Source organism: Dromiciops gliroides, chromosome 2, assembly GCF_019393635.1.
Source record: "Dromiciops gliroides isolate mDroGli1 chromosome 2, mDroGli1.pri, whole genome shotgun sequence".
Lineage (NCBI taxonomy): Eukaryota > Metazoa > Chordata > Mammalia > Microbiotheria > Microbiotheriidae > Dromiciops > Dromiciops gliroides.
The window spans coordinates 108,741,282-108,759,262 of record NC_057862.1 but is presented as its reverse complement, the minus strand read 5'-3'; the positions used below and the strand labels follow the sequence as shown (position 1 = coordinate 108,759,262).

Here is a 17,981-nt window from a genome sequence, read left to right as displayed (position 1 = left end):
AACACACTCTATCTGGACTCAACTGGCTGTACCTTCATTTAACAAATATTTATTAAGCAGTCAGGTGGCGCAGTGGAGAAAGTGCCAGGTAGAGTGGGTAAGACTCATTTTCATGAATTCAAATCTAGCTTCAGACACTTACCAGCTGTGCGACCCTAGGCAAGTCACTTAACCCTGTTTGCTTCAGTTTTCTCATCTATAAAATGAGCTAGAGCAGGAAATGGTAAACCACACCAGTATCTTTGCCAAGAAAACCCAAATGGGGTAATGAAAAGTTGAACAAGATTGAAAACTGAACAATATCAACAATATGTGAGGCACTGTCCCATGGCTGAGAATAGAAACATAGAATGAAAAAAAAAAGGGTCCCTGCCCTCAAGAAACTTAGATTCTACTCAGAGAATATAACATTTACATAGAAAAGTAAGTACCAGGTTGGTGAATCAAGAAAGGATTCTCAGAGGAGGTGGAACCTAAGGTTAGCCTTGAAAGAAGCTAAGGATTTTAAGAGGGGAAGGGCAGAAGGAAATTAATTCTAGGCATACAAGATGACCTAAGCAATGGCAAAAAGAGAGGAGACAACGCAGAGCTCAGTGCACATCATCAAATAGACAAAAACTTGAGGCAGCTCAATGTGAGATTAGAGGTGTCCACAGGAGCCAAAACAGTGAAGGGCTTTAAATTACAAGCTGAAGAGTTTGCATTTTATTCCAGAGGCAATAGAGAACCACAGAGGATTCCAGCCACTGAAGGAGGTGACATAGTATGATGTGTTTTAGGAAGATTAGTTTGGCAGCTGTTTAGAAAATGGATTGAAGATGAGAGAGAAATTAGAAGGCAAGTAACTAATGAAGAGGCTACTGCAGTAGTTCAAGAGATGATAAGGGCATGAACCAGGGCTGTGGCCACATCATTGGTAAGGAAATGAATGTGAGAAATTTAGTGAGGACAGAATGGCAAAAAAAACAAAACCAAAACCAAAAAAAACCCAAAACATGGTAATTTATTGATTATGGGAAGTGAAGGCTTGAGTATGACTCTAAGGATGAGAATCTGGGTTCTGGAAGGGTAGGGGTGCCTGCAAGAGAAATGACAAGTATAGCTGGTACAACAATCCCATCCAATCTAATCCAACAAGCATTAATTATGTACCTACTATGTGCAAAGTACTGAGCTAGATGGCAGGGATATAAAGATATAAAGACAAAATAGTAAACAGTCCCTGTCCTCAACTATATTAACATTCTACTGGAGGGATACAACATACAAACTTTATATAGGCGATCATTTAAGGAGGAGCCAGGGCATAAATAAGCATGAAAATCAGGAAAGACTTCCCATAGGAGATGGCACATGAGTGAAGTTTTGAAGGAAATTAGATGAGGAGGTATAGCAGTGCAGGAATGATCATTTATTAAACTGACATAGTCCTGCATGGGTTAGCACTATTTCCTTTCAGGTGAGGTGGAAAAAGCCTTAGCATCAGGAAGGTCTGGGTTTGAAATCTGGCTTTGCCACTAAGTACTCAAATGTTATTAGGAAAGTCATTTAACCCTCTTAGACCTCAGCTTTTTCATCTACAAAATGAAGTTGAACCAGAGGATGTCTAAAGTACTATAATGGGAATTTTGGGGTTTTAATTTCCTTTTGTCCCTCCTGCAAATTTTGGTTAACTAAAAGTCCATCTTCTGTTAAGATGGACCTCACTTGATCAAAACCTGTCCCTTAGGATGTGAAAATTTACTCAAAGTCTTTTTGTTTGTTTGTCGTTTGGGGGGTGGGGGGTTGGGTGTTTTTTGTTGTTGTTGTTGTTGTTTTTGGTTTAGTGGGGCAACGAGGGTTAAGTGACTTGCCCAGGGTCACACAGCTAGTAAGTGTAAAGTATCTGAGATCAGATTTGAACTCAGCTCCTCCTGAATCCAGGGCCGGTGCTTTATCCACTGCACCACCTAGCTGCCCCTACTTAAAGTCTTAATGTTTAGATAAGAAGCTAGAGGAAGAATCTCAGTTGTCTCTGATTCCTTGGTGACAAGTGAATCTCTTACTCCTCAATTAGCCTATTTGTGAACCCTCTAAATGTATCTCATGAGTTTCTTTCCCCAAAATCTGAATCTCTTAGAATGCTACTCTATATAGCACCTTTGCATGTTAATATCTTTATCACTATAATACCTTGGCAATTTATTATTTTAATCAATATACTTTTATTAAGCACATAATATATACAAGGCATTGTGCTAAGGCCTAGGGACACAAAAAGAGACAAAAGACAGTCATTGCCCTCAAGGAGCTTATGGTAACCTGATTATATTCCTCCCTAAGGAAATCATAAGAATCCATTTTAAACCCTTATCACTTTTCCTGTAAATATGCTTTATTGATATATTTTACTTTTTACAATACTTACATTTCCTATTGTATCTTCCCTCTACTCCTCCCAGAGGGTTGAGAGTCATTCCCTATAGTAAACAATAAAGAAGAGGAAGAGGGGGGGAATTGAAACTTCAGTTAACAAAAAAGTCTGACGTTATATGCAGTGTTTCACACACATATTCCTTCACTGCTAAGAAGCAAGGAAAAGTGTCTTCTCATATTTTTATTCTTTGGGGTAGGGTGAGCTTGATCATTATAATTTATTTTTTGTGGTTGCTGTTTCTACTTGGTAGTCATTGTTTACATTGTTTTCCTCCTTTGCTTACTTTACTTTGTATCATCATGAAAATCTTTCTGTGGTTCTCTGGATCAGTCATATTCATTGTTTCTTACAGCACAGTAATATTACATAACATTCATGTACCACAATTTGTTTAGCTATTCTTCAGTCAATGGGCATCTATTTTCTTTCCAGTTCTTTGATACCACAAAAAGTTAAGCCTAAATGTCTTGGAGCAGAGTCACTCCAAAGGGCACAGGGGATTATGCTAGTTCAGACACCTAAAAATGGCTTAGATATAAAATAACATTAAATTAAAATCCATGGGAACTGATGATCTTACCAAGATAGAAACTACAGTGGGAGAAGAGAAGAGGGCCCAGGACAGAAATTTGGGAAACATTCAGAGTTAAGGGATTTGATGTGGATGATAAGGCAACAGAGGAGACTGAGAAGAAGCCATCAGACATTTAGGAGATGAAACAGGAAAGTGTATTGTCTTGAAAACCTAGAGAGGGGAGAGCATCCAGGAGAAGAGGGTGGTCAAGTATCAGATGCACGAGAGGCCTAAAAAGATTAGGATTAAGATTAGACTTGGCCATTAAGAGATCACACTTAACTTTGGAGAGCGAGTCAGTTGAGCAATGAAGTAAAAAACCAGATTGCAAAGGGCTGAGGAGAGGAAGGGGAGGCAGCTAGTATGGATCATTTTTTTCAAGGAGTTTGGCTGCAAAAGGGAGGAAAGATATAGGACTATAGTTTGAGGGGATAGGAGTCTAGTGAAGGCTTTTTAAAGATGAGGGATATGGTTATGTTTGAAGGTGGTGGAAGAGAATCAGTGGCTAAAGGGAGGTTGAATTTGAGATGTGGGAGGGGATGACTGAGTCTGTAATCTTGTGGAGAAGATGGGAAGGAATGGGATCAAGTATACATGGAGAGGGGCTGGGCTTGTCAGACCTAAAGGAAAGAAGAATAGTAGATGATGTCACAGGGCTTTGAGATGAAGAGAATGAGGGAAGGGACTCACACCAAATGGTCTGTGTTTTCAGTAAAAAGGGAAGGCTCCACTGAAAGAGAAGGGGAAAGAGAAGAATTAAGGTGGGGGAGGGGAGGAAGAAAAGATTTGGGATGGCTTTCCTGGGGAACAAGTGAGGATGCCTTGCTGGACTGATGGCTCAATTGAGGTTGATTAATGAGAATTTATAATTTACTTAGTCAACGTGGTTGGTTATGGCATTTCCTGCAGCTTTATTCGGCAACTTGAGAGTAGGAGCTGAGGAGGTGGATGATGGGAGTAATCCGGGGTGGAAGTTTGGCAAGAGAGGAGTGGTGATAGAACAAGGAATGGAATGGGGTTCAAGAGCAGAGGACAGTGGAAATGGTGCCCCGCTGGCATATGCCAGTATGCATCATTATACGAGCCTATAAAACAGCAATTCTTTGGGGTGATAACTGATTCATGCAGGTTTCTCTCCAAATGAGGCTATACAAATTAGGTTTTTACCACAACCTTTCAAGTCTGAAAAGCTCAGGCTCTGTCAGGAGAGATGGATATTTCCATGGAGATTTAAAATTTCTTGCTCTGTTCTCTACAACTAAGACTTAAGACTTGTTACTTTAATTCAATAGAAAGTCTTTCCAGCCTCAGATCTGGATCTGTGCTCTTCTGGATCTACAAATGGGCCTGAGAAGGGAAAAATAAGGGAACCAGGTTGTGCCCCGAGTTACCTTTTATGGTACATTTAATAAACATGCACCAATATCCAGAGACTTAGAAATAACAGGCATCTTCATTTTTTGTTGTTGTTGCTTTTTTTTAACTTATAAGGTGAAAATGAGATTTTAAAAATTTATTAATTTTTTGTTTTTGGCTTCCTATTTTGAGCTTCAAGATATTACTTTTCCTTGTGATTAACAGAAATGATAATCAACATAGTTCAGTTGTGCACAGCCTTCATTTCTTCATTTTCCTCAAATAACTGGGCCTTCCTCTGTAGGCCTTTTCCACTCATGGACTGGATTTGTCCCCATGTTTCATATTTCTTTTATAAACAAATAATAAAAGCATTTCTTTGGACCACCCTTATAAAATTTGCTATTTCTAGCAAATAAACTAATAAACATTTGCAGACATATTATCCATTGGAAAAATGTTTACTTATTCTTTTTTAATCCCTGGAACCAATGTGGCTTCTCATCACTAGAATCCATCTCTCTCTCTGTCTCTCTCTCTTTGTCTCTCTGTCTGTCTCTCTGATATTGACTGATAATTGTGTATCATCTGGATATAATCCAAAAGCTTCAAACAAATTCCTGGACAAATGGCAAGTACTTTCTTTTGGTTGTAGTTATATAAGTTATAGCCTATTTCAGGCCTCCTGAAACATGTGCATAGACTGCTAAAGCATGATGCTTGCTGAATGCTTCTCCTTACTTACCCTGATACTTTAATAGAGGATTTAACCATTTCAGTGCTTTCTAAAGGACTAGAAAACATTGGAGTTTGGGATTTTAGACAGTTAGGTGGTGTTGTGGCTAGAGTACTGAACTCAGGTACTCCTGACTCCAGGGCTGGTGCTCTATCCACTGCGCCATCCAGCTGCCCCTGGATAACTGCTTATTATACATTGAATAGAAACAGGTTAGTGTGATAGCAAATAGCTTCGGTACCAGCTTTCAGCATTTAGGCACATAAGTGCATCTGAAAAGCTGTTTTTTCCCTCCTCTGCTCTATTTCTGAGAATGATAATCATCCAGTTTTTTTTTTGTTTGTTTTTTGGTTTTTTTGCAGGGCAATGGGGGTTAAGTGACTTGCCCAGGGTCACACAGCTAGTAAGTGTCAAGTGTCTGAGGCCGGATTTGAACTCAGGTACTCCTGAATCCAGGGCCGGTGCTTTACCACTGCGCCATCTAGTTGCCCCAATCATCCAGTTTTAACAGAGCACATGAGCTATTCTAGACTAATGTAATCTCTAGCAGAGACACTGAGAGCTTATTAGATCAAAACTGAAAGGCTACAAGACATGGGACAAATGCAGTGGTGCCTTTTGTGAAATAACTGAAATTAACACCAATTCCTTCTAGATTTATTTTTTGTCTGGATTGCTGCATGGATCTCTTACCTCTCTGTTAGAACAAGTTGGTACATACTTTGGATTTTTTTTTTTTATTCCCCCTATTCACGTCCATGCCAATGCATGACTCCACCTGTCTGAGCATATATTGAGGACTTTGTCTGCTGTTTTGAAAACTGACAAGTCTTAAAATATAGTATCTACGGCTTTGTGGGTAACTGGTTAAAATTCCCAGTGGCATTCAGTGACAAGAACAGATGATGAGATTAGTAACTCAGACCTTTACATGCAGGATGTGTGCACTAGGTTCTACTTCAAAGAAAAAATTTTATATATATAAATATATATGTATATGTATGTATGTATGTATGTATGTATATTTAGCCATTACTCCCATCCCAGTTTTGAAAGGAGGAATCCAGTAAGACATCACAAGGACTAATAGATGATTGATAATTGAGTACTCAGCACTGTGTGTTGCAGTGACCCTTTCTTTTTTTTTTTTATTCTTTTTATTTTTTTTAGTGAGGCATTTGGGGTTAAGTGACTTGCCCAGGGTCACACAGCTAGTAAGTGTGTGTTAAGTGTCTGAAGCTGGATTTGAACTCAGGTACTCCTGACTCCAGGGCCAGTGCTCTATCCACTGCACCACCTAGCTGCCCTGACCCTTTCTTTTTAAAAACGTTTTTATTTAAAGTTTTGAGTTCCAAATTCTATCCCTTCTTCCCTACTTTCCCCCCTCCCTGAGACTCTAAACAATGAGATAAAGGTTATACATGTGCAATTATGTAAAACATTTCCATATTAATCATTTTGTACAAGAAGACTCAAAAGAAAAAAATGAAAAAGTGAGAAATAGCATGCTTTAGTCTGTGTTCAATCAATATCAATACTTTCTCATGAGGTGGATAGTATGCTTCATCATTAGTCCTTTGGGGTTGTCTTGGATAATCATACTGCTAAGAAGAGCTAAGTCATTTATAGTTCTTCATTGAACAATATTTCTGTTACTGTGTATAATATTATCCCAGCTCTGCTCACTTCACTATACATCAGTTCATGTAAGTCTTTCCAGGTTTTTCTGAAATCATCCTGCTTGTCAATTCTTGTAATACAATAGTATCCCATTACAATCATATGCCAGTTTGTTCAGCCATTCCCCAGTTGATGGGTGTCCCTTTGATTTCCAATTTTTTGCCACCAAAAACCAGCTGCTATAAGTATTTTGTACAAATAGGTCTTTTTCTCTTCTTTTTGTGATGTTTTTGGGATATAAACTTAGCAGTAGTCTTGCTAGATCAAAGGGTATGCAGTTTTATAGCCCTTTGGGCATAATTCCAAATGGCTCTCCAGAATGTTGGTTCAGTTCACAACTCCACCAACAGTGGATTAGTGTCCTAGTTTTCCCTCATCCCCTCCAACATTTTCCTTTTTTGTCATATTAGCCAGTCTGATAGGTATGCAATCTTCTTCTAGCGCTGATTCTTGAGCTCATCTTTTTTTTTCTTTTTTTTTGCAGGGCAATGAGGGTCAAGTGACTTGCCCAGGGTCACACAGATAGTGTCAAGTGTGAGGTCAGATTTGAACTCAGGTCCTCCTGAATCCAGGGTCAGTGCTTTATCCACTTTGAGCACATCTTTGATACTTCAAGTGTCATCCACCCCAGGAGAAGAATAAATATCCTTTCCCCACAAGTGATCAGCTAGAGAGTAGCCCAGTGGAGGGCAATCAGAATTGTGAAGAAACTTGAGTTCATGTAACCAGGAGGACTAGTTAAGGGAAAAAGGATGTTTAGTCTGGGGAATAATTGACTCAGGAGTACATGATAGGTGTCATCAAATGTGTGAAAGTTTCTCTTTTAGGAGAGAGGGAGTAGCTTTTCTTCTGCTTGATCCCAGAAGGCAGGCTTATAAGCAATAAGTAGAATCCGAGACAAGTTTAGGCTTAATAACAGGAAAATCCTCAAACAATTAGTTATCCAAAGCCAGAATGAGCTATCTCAGGAAAAGAAGAGCAGGAGAAGGGGCGGCTAGGTGGCACAGTGGATAAAGCACCGGCCCTGGAGTCAGGAGTACCTGAATTCAAATCCGGCCTCAGACACTTGACACTTACTAGTTGTGTGACCCTGGGCAAGTCACTTAACCCCCATTGCCCCGCAAAAAAAAACCCCAAAAAACCAGAAGAGCAGGAGACTCCTCCTTGGAGATCTGGAGCCAGTAGCTGGAGGACCACTCTAAGACAATAAGTTAGAGCAAAGCCATTCTTTTTCAGTTAAGGGTCAGTCAGTCATTAAACAAGCAATTTACGGGTTAGGCACTTAAGTGCTGAGAATACAAAAAAAAAAAGGTAACAGATAACCCCTTTTCTTAAGGAGTTTACGGTCTAATGGGGGAGACAATATGCAAGGAACTATGTACCAAAATATATATACAGAATAAATGGATAATCAATAGAAAGAAGGAACTGGAATTGGGAGAGGCTTCTTTCAGGAGGCTTACAAAAAATTGAAGCCAAGAGGCAGAGGCAAAATGGGGACAATCATTACAAATGTAATAAGTTAGAAAGGAAGTGTCTTGTGTAAGAAACAACCCTGCTGTTCTTGACAGCTTAGGGTATTTTGTGAATTATATATTGAAGTCAAGAGCTGTGCAAGTTTGCTGCTTATTTTTCCAGTTACTGAATGAATTGATTACACTATAAAGTAACACATTAGCTGGGAATGTCCCTTTTTAAGCAAGGCAAAAGGACATTAATTTGGAGTGACCGCTTAGCAATCTGCCGAATTTATTTCCATCTAATGCTCTGGTCAGTAAGTGATAATTGAAATGTACTGAATTATCTAGACATTTTTAAGGTCAATGTGGACTGTTGGAGGGTTTGTGTATTCACAACAACCAAGACAAAAGTCTAGGATCAAACTATTTTTTAAAAAAACTTTTAATTTTTTTGGGGGGGGTTACATTTTAAGTTCCAAGCAGTCTCCCTCCCTCCCCACCCCAAACTAAAGACCCACCTTTGAAAAGGATCAAACTGTATTCTCAACAATAACTGCTTTCAGATTTTATTGTAAAGTGACTTTCTCCAAAGTTGTAGCCACTAATAGATTTTAAAATGTGCCAAGTTAATGCCATCTTCTATGTCCTTAAGATGACTTCTTCCAAAAGCAGATGTCTTGCTGGACACAATTCCTGTCACTGCTCTTTGGTCTAAGACGCTATCTTGCTTCAGAATGCATTCCTTCCTCTCAGAACGCTGTGTAGTATCTTTCCATTGTGCTGATTATTTCACTCTTGCCCTCCAGGAGATCCAAAACCTGCTTTAGCACTGCCTCACTCATGCTGGGGTCATGGTGCAGGCGAGCACAGGCCAAGATGTGAAGGAAATGGCAACCCTTCTCGGAATCTGTCGGAAGGAAAGAGACAGACAGCTAAGCCTGGACATGCCTGCAGATCCTTCCACAAGGCTCTTCCCTCTCACAATGAATTGAAGCAAACTGTGCTTGTGACAGCCCGGTCTAGTGGACTGAACACTGAATGTAGAGTCAGGAAGACCTGGTTTCAAATTTTACCTCTGACATACACTAGCTCTGTGATCACAGGCAAGTCACAATTTCATTGTTCCTCATCAGGAAAATGGGGTTAATAACTGCAGTTCTTGTTCCACGAGGTTACTGTGAAGCCCAAATCTGATAATGTGCTTTGTAAATATTAAAGCCCTATATAAATGTCATTAATAATAATAACTGGGCAGCACATCATTGCAGACTGTACAAATTAGCACCTACCATATGCCTAGCAAGACGAGTTGATGCCACCTGGCACATAGTAAGCACTTACTAAATGTTTACTAACTGACCATCGTTCACGTACTGGACAATGGCTCATATGACAAATACGTATCTCAAAATACCCTGGAGAACTCATTCAATAAAATGTCCTAAAAGTAGGCCAAATCACAGATCAAAACAGAGATTGTGTCGTCCACAATCTCCTGAACATAATGATTCATAAATACTTAAGAATGACATTAAAATAGATGTCACCATACCAAATACTCATTATCTCCAAGATACATCAAATGATTAAGTTTTCAAACCATAAAGCCCTGAAAGAGATCAAAATCATATGGAAATAAGATGAAGCATATCTCACCTCACTGTCCTGTTATGGGAGGTGTGACCAGGATGCGTCCTGTGAGCCTAAGGAGTATATATGCACATCCTAATATTTTGATTCCACTCTAAAAGCCAGTTATTTTATCCACTTGTACAAGAGTCTATAGAACATAGATTATCAGAGAATAGTAACTGCAGGATTGTGACTTGCCACAGGACTATTTTCTACTGAACCCCATTGAAATGAGGTGAATTATGATGAGAAGAATTAGACCATCTTCATCATTATCCCAGTTTCTCACTCAAAGAACCTTATTGGAAAATTATCAGAGAAGTGACTCAGCAACTCAAGCCTTTCACTACTCAGAATTCATTCCTTTTGATCTCAAACTTAATGATGTTCTTTCTTCCTTTAATCTTTTGAGTATAATCCTAGAATTTTCCGAACAGGAAGAGACCTTAAATATGACCCCGGTTCCCTGACTTTCCCCTGTTGGGTAAAGGAAAGGGCTGCCCAAACTCATGCAGCATGTTACAACAAAACTAAGACTAGAACCTAAGTCTTTTGACACTCATTCTAATATCCCTTAAGGGAAGCGAGGTGGCACAATGGATAAAGAACCAGGCCTGGAGTCAGGAAGACTTATTTCTTAAGTTCAAATCCAGCCTCAGACACTTACTAGCTGTTTGACCCTGGGTAAGTCACTTAACTCTGCCTCAGTTTTTTCATCTGTAAAATGAAGTGGAGAAGGATATGGCAAACTACTCCAGCATCTTTGCCAAGAAAACTTCAAATGGAGTCATGAAGAGTCAGATACAACTAAACAACAATAACTAATATCTCCTACTTTCCCAAAAACATGTTGTTTTTACCTTAATGTAAACACAAATACTAAAAGGCAACTGTCTCAGATTAATTGCAAAAATCAATCTTGGTCCTGGAGAACATATGGTTAAATACTTTGCTCCTCTTAGTTAACAGTTGGGAGACTAACAAGAGAGTTAGAGGGCCTAAATTTTGTTAGCTGTTCTTAATTAGGTTTTTTGTTTGTTTGTTTTAAAAGGAGGATCTGAAACTGGAAAGGATCTTCAAGCTCATCCAATCTAATCTCCTAGTTTTCAAGTGAGAAACAAGCATTAGAGAGGTGAAATTTCTTTCTTTCTTTTTTTGGTGAGGCAATTGGGGTTAAGTGATTTGCCCAGGGTCATACAGCTAGTAAGTGTTAAGTGTCTGAGGCTGGATTTGAACTCAGGTCCTCCTGACTCTAGGGCCCGTGCTCTATCCATTGCGCCCCCTAGCTGCCCCAGAGAGGTGAAATTTCTTGTTAAAAGTTGCACGGCAAGTCGAGTTAGGATTTGAATGCATGTCCTCTGACTTCCTTCTTTGTACTAATGTTCCCAGTCTGATGCACTTCTGACCTCCTGCCTCCTGCCTCCTGCCTAAAGCAAGCTCAGATGACCTTCAGTTTTTGATACATGTCAAATCCCTGGGACAGAGAGAACTGTCAGGAGCTAAGAGAATGAGTTACTGTAACCTCTCTCATTCTGGACATTTGTCCTCTCTCAGTTCAGCCCAAGTTGATGTTAGCTTTTTGTCATATCCCCCACAGGTCTTTTTTCAGACAAAATAACGTCTATTCACGCTTTTCCCACCTTGTACTTTATATTTATCACTATTATAATAAGTTCTTCTTATAAGAGTCAGTCAGGAGGTATTGTGGTTAAAGAGCCTGACTTAGAATCATGAAGATCTGGTTGAAATCCCATCTATGACATTTATTAGCCATGTGGCCCTTGACAAGTCACTTCACTTGTCTCAGCTTCCATTTCTTTATCTTATTTTAGGACAAAGTGTTCTTGTGAGGATAAAATGAGATAATCTATGTTAAAACATCACAAATGTACTATATAAACGTTAGTTCTTATGATTAGCTATGGTCCAGTATTCTAGGCCATCCAAAGCTGGCTTCTGATTATTGTCTACCATGTTAGCTTTCTCTCCAACTTTGTGCCATCTGCAAATCTGGTCAGCGTGCCACTTATACCTCCAACCAAGTCATCTAGAAAATGAAAGGGCTGGGTTAGATCACCTCATGAGGTCTCATTAATACTATACTGGCCAGATCTAAGAACACGGGCCTACACTAAGAAATACTTGCTAAATGCTTCCATCTAGTGGTCATTTTGTCTCACCATTCCTCCCCCCCCACCCCCCCTTTTTTTGGGAAGATCCAATAACAATGGAAATTAAACTTCTGGGCTGTTTCCATTATGATTCAATCATTCATTCAACAAATACTTATAGAGTACCCACAATGTGCTCAGCGCTTTGCCAGGTGTTGTGGGCAGGACAATGCATAAGATATTTCATTTCTAGTTAGAAGGAAATGATATACAGACAAAAGGCAATGACAATTAAATCCCCAACAAGTGTTGAAGAAATTCGGAAGAAAAGAGTGGTCTTGGGTGGGCTTCATTAAAGAAGTAGAATTGATTGGGTTCTCAGAGGTTGGCCAGGATATAGGAAGATAGAATAGAAGGAAGGGAATTCCAGGGCAGTGTAAATTAGGCAAAGACACAAAGGAAGGAAGGAATTTGACATGAATGAAGATAAAAAATAGAGACACGACTAGGTCTTTTTAGAGATGGAGGTTCCTTTAGTAGGGTAGTGGGAAAGAAGTCTACATTGCAGATATGTTAGTCTCACATTGTTGAGGGCACTTACTATGTGCCCATCACTGCGCTAAATGCCATAGGGGATTAAGACTAAGAAATCCCAAAGCCCCCACAGGCAGATCCCTCAGACTTCCTTCAAAAAGGGAGCATAGTGTAGAAAAGTCTACAAAGCAACTGTTTTAAACAGAGGACAACGAATGACAAAGGTGAACCAGCAAAGTGCTGTTGGCACTGACAAAAAGTATAATTTTTCCACCCAAAGCTTCCATCTCTAGCTCCAACATACACACAACTAGACTATTATGATAAAATGGCAAACACCAGTGTCATCGTGGTGTTTCACAAGAATCATGACTTACAAAGACATGGAGAAGAGAGTGTCTGAGGAAAACAGATGACTCGAATTCTCTCTAGTGAGTACAAGCGTGTCAAGGAGATAGTTTCAGCACAATAACTTGAGAGGGGATTCTTTGAGTCAGGTAGGGGAAGTCTAGTTGTTTATATTGTATTGGATTTGTATAACTGAATCTGTGCAATGGGTACAGTTGGGTAACAAAACAAGAATTACAGTCTCTGAAGGTAGAACAGAACCTTCACGTGTAGCACCTCCCTACCCAGCTGATCCTCTATAAAGGGTCCCTAAGGTTGCCAACATTTCTTAAGATGGGCCAGCCACTGCACTCCACAGCTACACGTGAGCTAGGGACCCAGACTTGTTCTTTTGAAATCAGATTTATTATTCTCATCATCATCAGAAGCAGATTATAGTTATACAAATGCTTTGAGGTCTGCAAAAGCATTTTCCTGCAAAAGCAGTTAACCTGAGGAAGACAAAGCAGGTATTAGCAAAATAATTTCCTTTAAGTTTGATGTTATCATACCATTAAAGTAGATAGAGACTCCTCAATTAGTCTTTGGAAAGCCAGTGCGGCAAGACATCTTAATGACAGGGAAATGTGTGTCCTTCCCACACCAACAGAAAATCTCTGTTCCTTGTGTGGAATGGGCCCTTCCCTCAAGGTCAAACTGAAGTTCCCTGGAGGTTCGCTTATGCATGGCTTCTAGGAGAGGAAGCCTATCTTAGGAGGCCTGGTCTTTGGTGCACATTCCTTGGCATATATGGCTTTAAAGGATAGAAAATAATAATAATAATAGTAATCATAACACTACATTTTCCAGGCACCTTTTCATGGAGTAGCTTATCTGAAGTTCATCCTTACATCCTGCTGATTAAAGACCTAAAATAGCTAATTCTGTTTGATGGATTAAACAGGTTCAGCTACATCCTAAGACAGTGCATTAGCTCCAGTGATCTAGGAGGTTGGCTCCCCAGTGTTAATGACCTGCTCCTGTTAACACAGTTCCTATGCACAGGTCTAGCTATGTCTTCTCCAAGCCCCCAAACTTTCAGGACTCCCTGCTGTCTACCAGATAAATTGTGAATTCCTTATTGTGACATTTAAGGTCCTCCACAGTCTGGCTCTAGTCTACCTTTCCAGACATTCTGTATTATTCTTTCATGCATTTAATGTTCTGGTCATAGTGGAATACTACCTGTTACCTGATGTCATTCTGCTATTTCCTACCATGATACATTTGTCTTCCCCTCCCACTCATTCTTCATCATCTTCCTCTGCTGAAATCCTTTCTCCCCTTCAAGGCCCAATTCAGCGTCACCTCCATCATGAAGCCTTTCTGGAATCCCCTCAGCTGTAGTTATGTATTCCCTTCTCAATTTTTCCTACAGCACTTTGTCTGGATCTCTCTTTAGCCTAGTCATACTCTATACTTTGTATTGTATTTGTGGTGTAGGAGGTGTATTCCCCATAGTATACTGTAATTTTTTAAGGATACGTCATTTTTCATTTTTGATTCTCAGACTAGGAAGAGTGCCTCACACCCAACAGATGTTTAATCAATGTTAACTTGAATTGTTTCAAGATTAGTGATATGAGAAACAGCTGGATAAATTAGGGTATATGAATTTAACGGAATACTATTGTTCTATAAAGAATGACAAAAGGGAAAGTTTCAGAGAAACCTGGGGAGTCTTTTCTGAACTGATGCAAAGTGAAGTGAGAAGTGCCAGAAGAGAACAATGTATACAGTAATAACTACATTGTAAAGAAAAACAACTCTGAAAGTCTTGAGAAATCTGAGCAATACAATAACCAGCTATGATTCCTGAGGGCTGATGAAGCATGTTACCCACTGCCTGTCAGAGAGGTGACAGATCAGGGTGAAGTATAAGACAACATTTTTTTTAACTCAGCCAAGGCCGAAATATATTTTGCTTGGCTATGATTATTTGTTGTTAGGAGGGCTTTCTTTTTTCTTTTTCAATTGGGGGTAGACAGGGTGGGATAAAAAAATTGCTTTTTGTTAACTAAAAAAAAGTGAAATTAAATTTTAAAAAGATTAGTGGTATAGTCTCTTTAATTACTATTTTGCTATTTCAGCATTTGGTGAATCAAGAAGTTTTGTTTAAGCAAAAAGTAGAAACACTGTAGAAATGTAGTGTTGAAAAGGGCTGCCAATGAATTCACTTTAATAAACACTTATTAAGAACCCACTGTATGCAAGGCACTATGCTAGATTTTTAATCTACTATTTGTAATCTATTATATACTATACTTTTTAGACAGTTCATAACTTTGATAACCAGCCCCAAGGCAACACTCAAATATTTTACTTGGATCACAAATCCTCTTTAGTCTTTTCATGATCACATCTACTGAACTGTTTCTACTTTACCCCCTATTCACACTGTACTCTGTCCATATTCCTTAATCTGCCTGCTCCCACCAGGAAAAAAAAAGTACAAAATACATTTTCTTAGAGATCTTATTCTAAATTATTTTCTTCACAGAGGCTTGGACTAAGAAAAAAATTGTAAAAAGTCATACATTTGATTCTCAAATAATAGGAGATAGTGCTTAGCTCAGAAAAACCTACCTTCAAAACCCACTTTACATCTTTATTAGCTATGTGACCTTGTTCGAGTTAGTTACCCTTTCTATACCTCAGTTTACTCATCTGTAAAAAGAAAATATCTATATTACCTAATCCACAGCGCTGTTGTAAGGCTCAAATGAGGTAATACATATGTAAAACACTGTAAATTTTAAAGTAATATAGAAAGTAATTTCTTATTATAGAAATTATTATTTACCAAATATTATGAACTATCACCTCTGATAACAGGAAAGAGGCTCTTAGAACTCAAGTAGTAATTCTTTAAAAGTTTAATACAAAATATTGTTAATCAATTCATCTAAGCATTTAGTATTTACTATGTGCAAGCTACTGATTAACAAGGTATGATCCTGATCTTCAAAGAGCAAACAAACGGTTTAAGTAAGATAAGACATGCACACAAATAACTGTAATATAAAATATCCCTGGCTTCCTTCAACACTCTGTTCAAACACCTACCTCAAAAGTCTTTTCCTGTTCCTTTTCTAGCTGCCAGTAGCTTCCTGTAAAAAGTTACCTTAATCTACTAGGCATGTATCTTGTATGTACCAATTTAGGTATAAGCTGTCTCTAGAATTTAAGCTCCTTGAGGGCAGGGACTGTTTTATGTCTTTTCTTTGTATCCAGGTAATCACTGGGCCTGGCACATAGTAAGCACTTAACAAATGCGACTGAGTGACTGAATCAAAATGGTCCTCTAAGAGGTCGAGGAAGGAAGACATTATTTTCAGATTGTGAGATGACAAATAAATTGGTAAGAAGACTCAAAACTGTATTCTGTTCCACTGAAGGAACACTCTTCCCCTGCTTCCACACACACTACATCCCCATGACACCGGCCTCTGCTGTGTCTCCAACAAGACTCTCCATCTCCCAACTCTGTCCATTGTTGGCCACCCCCCACGCCTGGAATGCTCTCCCTCCTTGAGCATGGCTGGCTCCTGACTTCTGTGGCTTCCTTCAAATCTCAGTTCAACTCCCATCTCTGCCACTCACTGCAAGAAGCCTTTCCTGGTCCTCTTAATGCTCATACCTTCCATCTGAGATGACCTCCAATTCTGCCTCTATATCTTGTTTGTATATAGTCTCTTTCTTCTTCAGGGAAATGGGCTCTCTTAATTCATTATTGATGAGTTTGCAGTCTGATACAAACATTTTGAAGAACTGGCTGGCAACGTATGAGTCCCAAAACTTATATCCTAAAGACAGAGAGTCTGGAGCTCCTAGTGAAGACATTCTCTCTACTATGTAGATCTCTATCTGTTTTTCAATTTACAATCCTAGAGAGTCATCCTGAGCACAGAGAGGTCAAATGATTGGCCTAGGGTCACACAATACAGTCACCATATGTCAGGGATAGAACCCAAGCCCAGGTTTTCTTGACATGGGAGCTGCCCTTCTATAGTCATCACTCTGAGGCACTTCACATTTCTAGTAATGGTATAAAAATAACTCTGATTGGGGGCGGCTAGGTGGCGCAGTGGATAAAGCACTGGCCCTGGATTCCTGAGTACCTGAGTTCAAATCCAGTCTCAGACACTTGACACTTACTAGCTGTGTGACCCTGGGCAAGTCACTTAACCCCCATTGCCCCGCAAAAAAAAAAAAAAAAATAAAAAAAAAATAAAAAATAAAAATAACTCTGATTCTAGTGTTCTTAGCAAGCCCTTGCCAAGACACTCACTGAAGAGTATTGTTTCAAATCCTTCTGTTAGCCAGAGAAAGTAAAACACAATGGAATCACTATTTCTTGAGCATCAGAGGAGGCAGCATCAGCTTCTAATATAGTCACTAAGAAGGGGATTTTTTTCTTTTAAGTTTATTGGGGGTGGGGAGGAGTTTGTTATTGTTTTAATAGGTGATATCAGTTAGTCACCCTACTGGATTCAGCTTCTGAAAAATTTATTAGTTTCAGTCAATTCAGTGATGGCTTAATAATAGACTCATATTTGCCATGTGATTGGCACAGCCTATTCAGCATGACACATCTGCAGGAGCTGCCCCGCCAAGTGAGAAATGCCTAAAAAATGCCATCCTTCGGGTGAGAAAAGGTCATTTTGTTTTTGTAAAACATGAGATACAAAATTTTTCCATTTGCTTTCTTAGGCTCTTAGCTAATTTCAATCAATTGTGGTCTTAATGCAGATCCAATTAAGTGGCTGATGAGCATATACCAGTTCCTGAAGAATGTAAAATCTTACACCTCTTGATTTCCAGTGAAATTTGTGTCACAGATGCTCTGACAATTGTTCTGGTACATGATTAAATCATCCCATCCAAAGTTCCAAAGATGACCCCAGAAGAAGGGTAAATATTTTCTTTTTAGCTTAAACAAACTTGGTGCCTATAGTTCTGAATTCATAAGAGAATAAGATGTGAGCCAGGAAATGAAAACAAGACATCAGAAAGCTCTGCACTAACAGGTCCCTCTGAGCTCTCTTTAAAAGTACAACAATCCTGCCTGCCTGCACTGTGATCTCATCGGTTC

At 39.2% G+C, this 17,981-nt stretch overlaps 1 protein-coding gene across 3 annotated transcripts in view; it reads right to left on the bottom strand.

Moving 5' to 3' along the window:
- Positions 1-8,688: 8,688 nt before the first annotated feature.
- Positions 8,689-17,981, bottom strand: part of STN1 (STN1 subunit of CST complex) — a 57,155-nt gene continuing 47,862 nt past the window's right edge. For all 3 annotated transcript variants that reach the window (XM_043980826.1, XM_043980827.1, XM_043980828.1), the window contains exon 10: positions 8,689-9,129. In XM_043980826.1, coding sequence (XP_043836761.1) covers positions 8,972-9,129 — 158 coding nt within the window. In that variant the 3' untranslated portion in view covers positions 8,689-8,971. The remainder of the gene's footprint in view (positions 9,130-17,981) is intronic.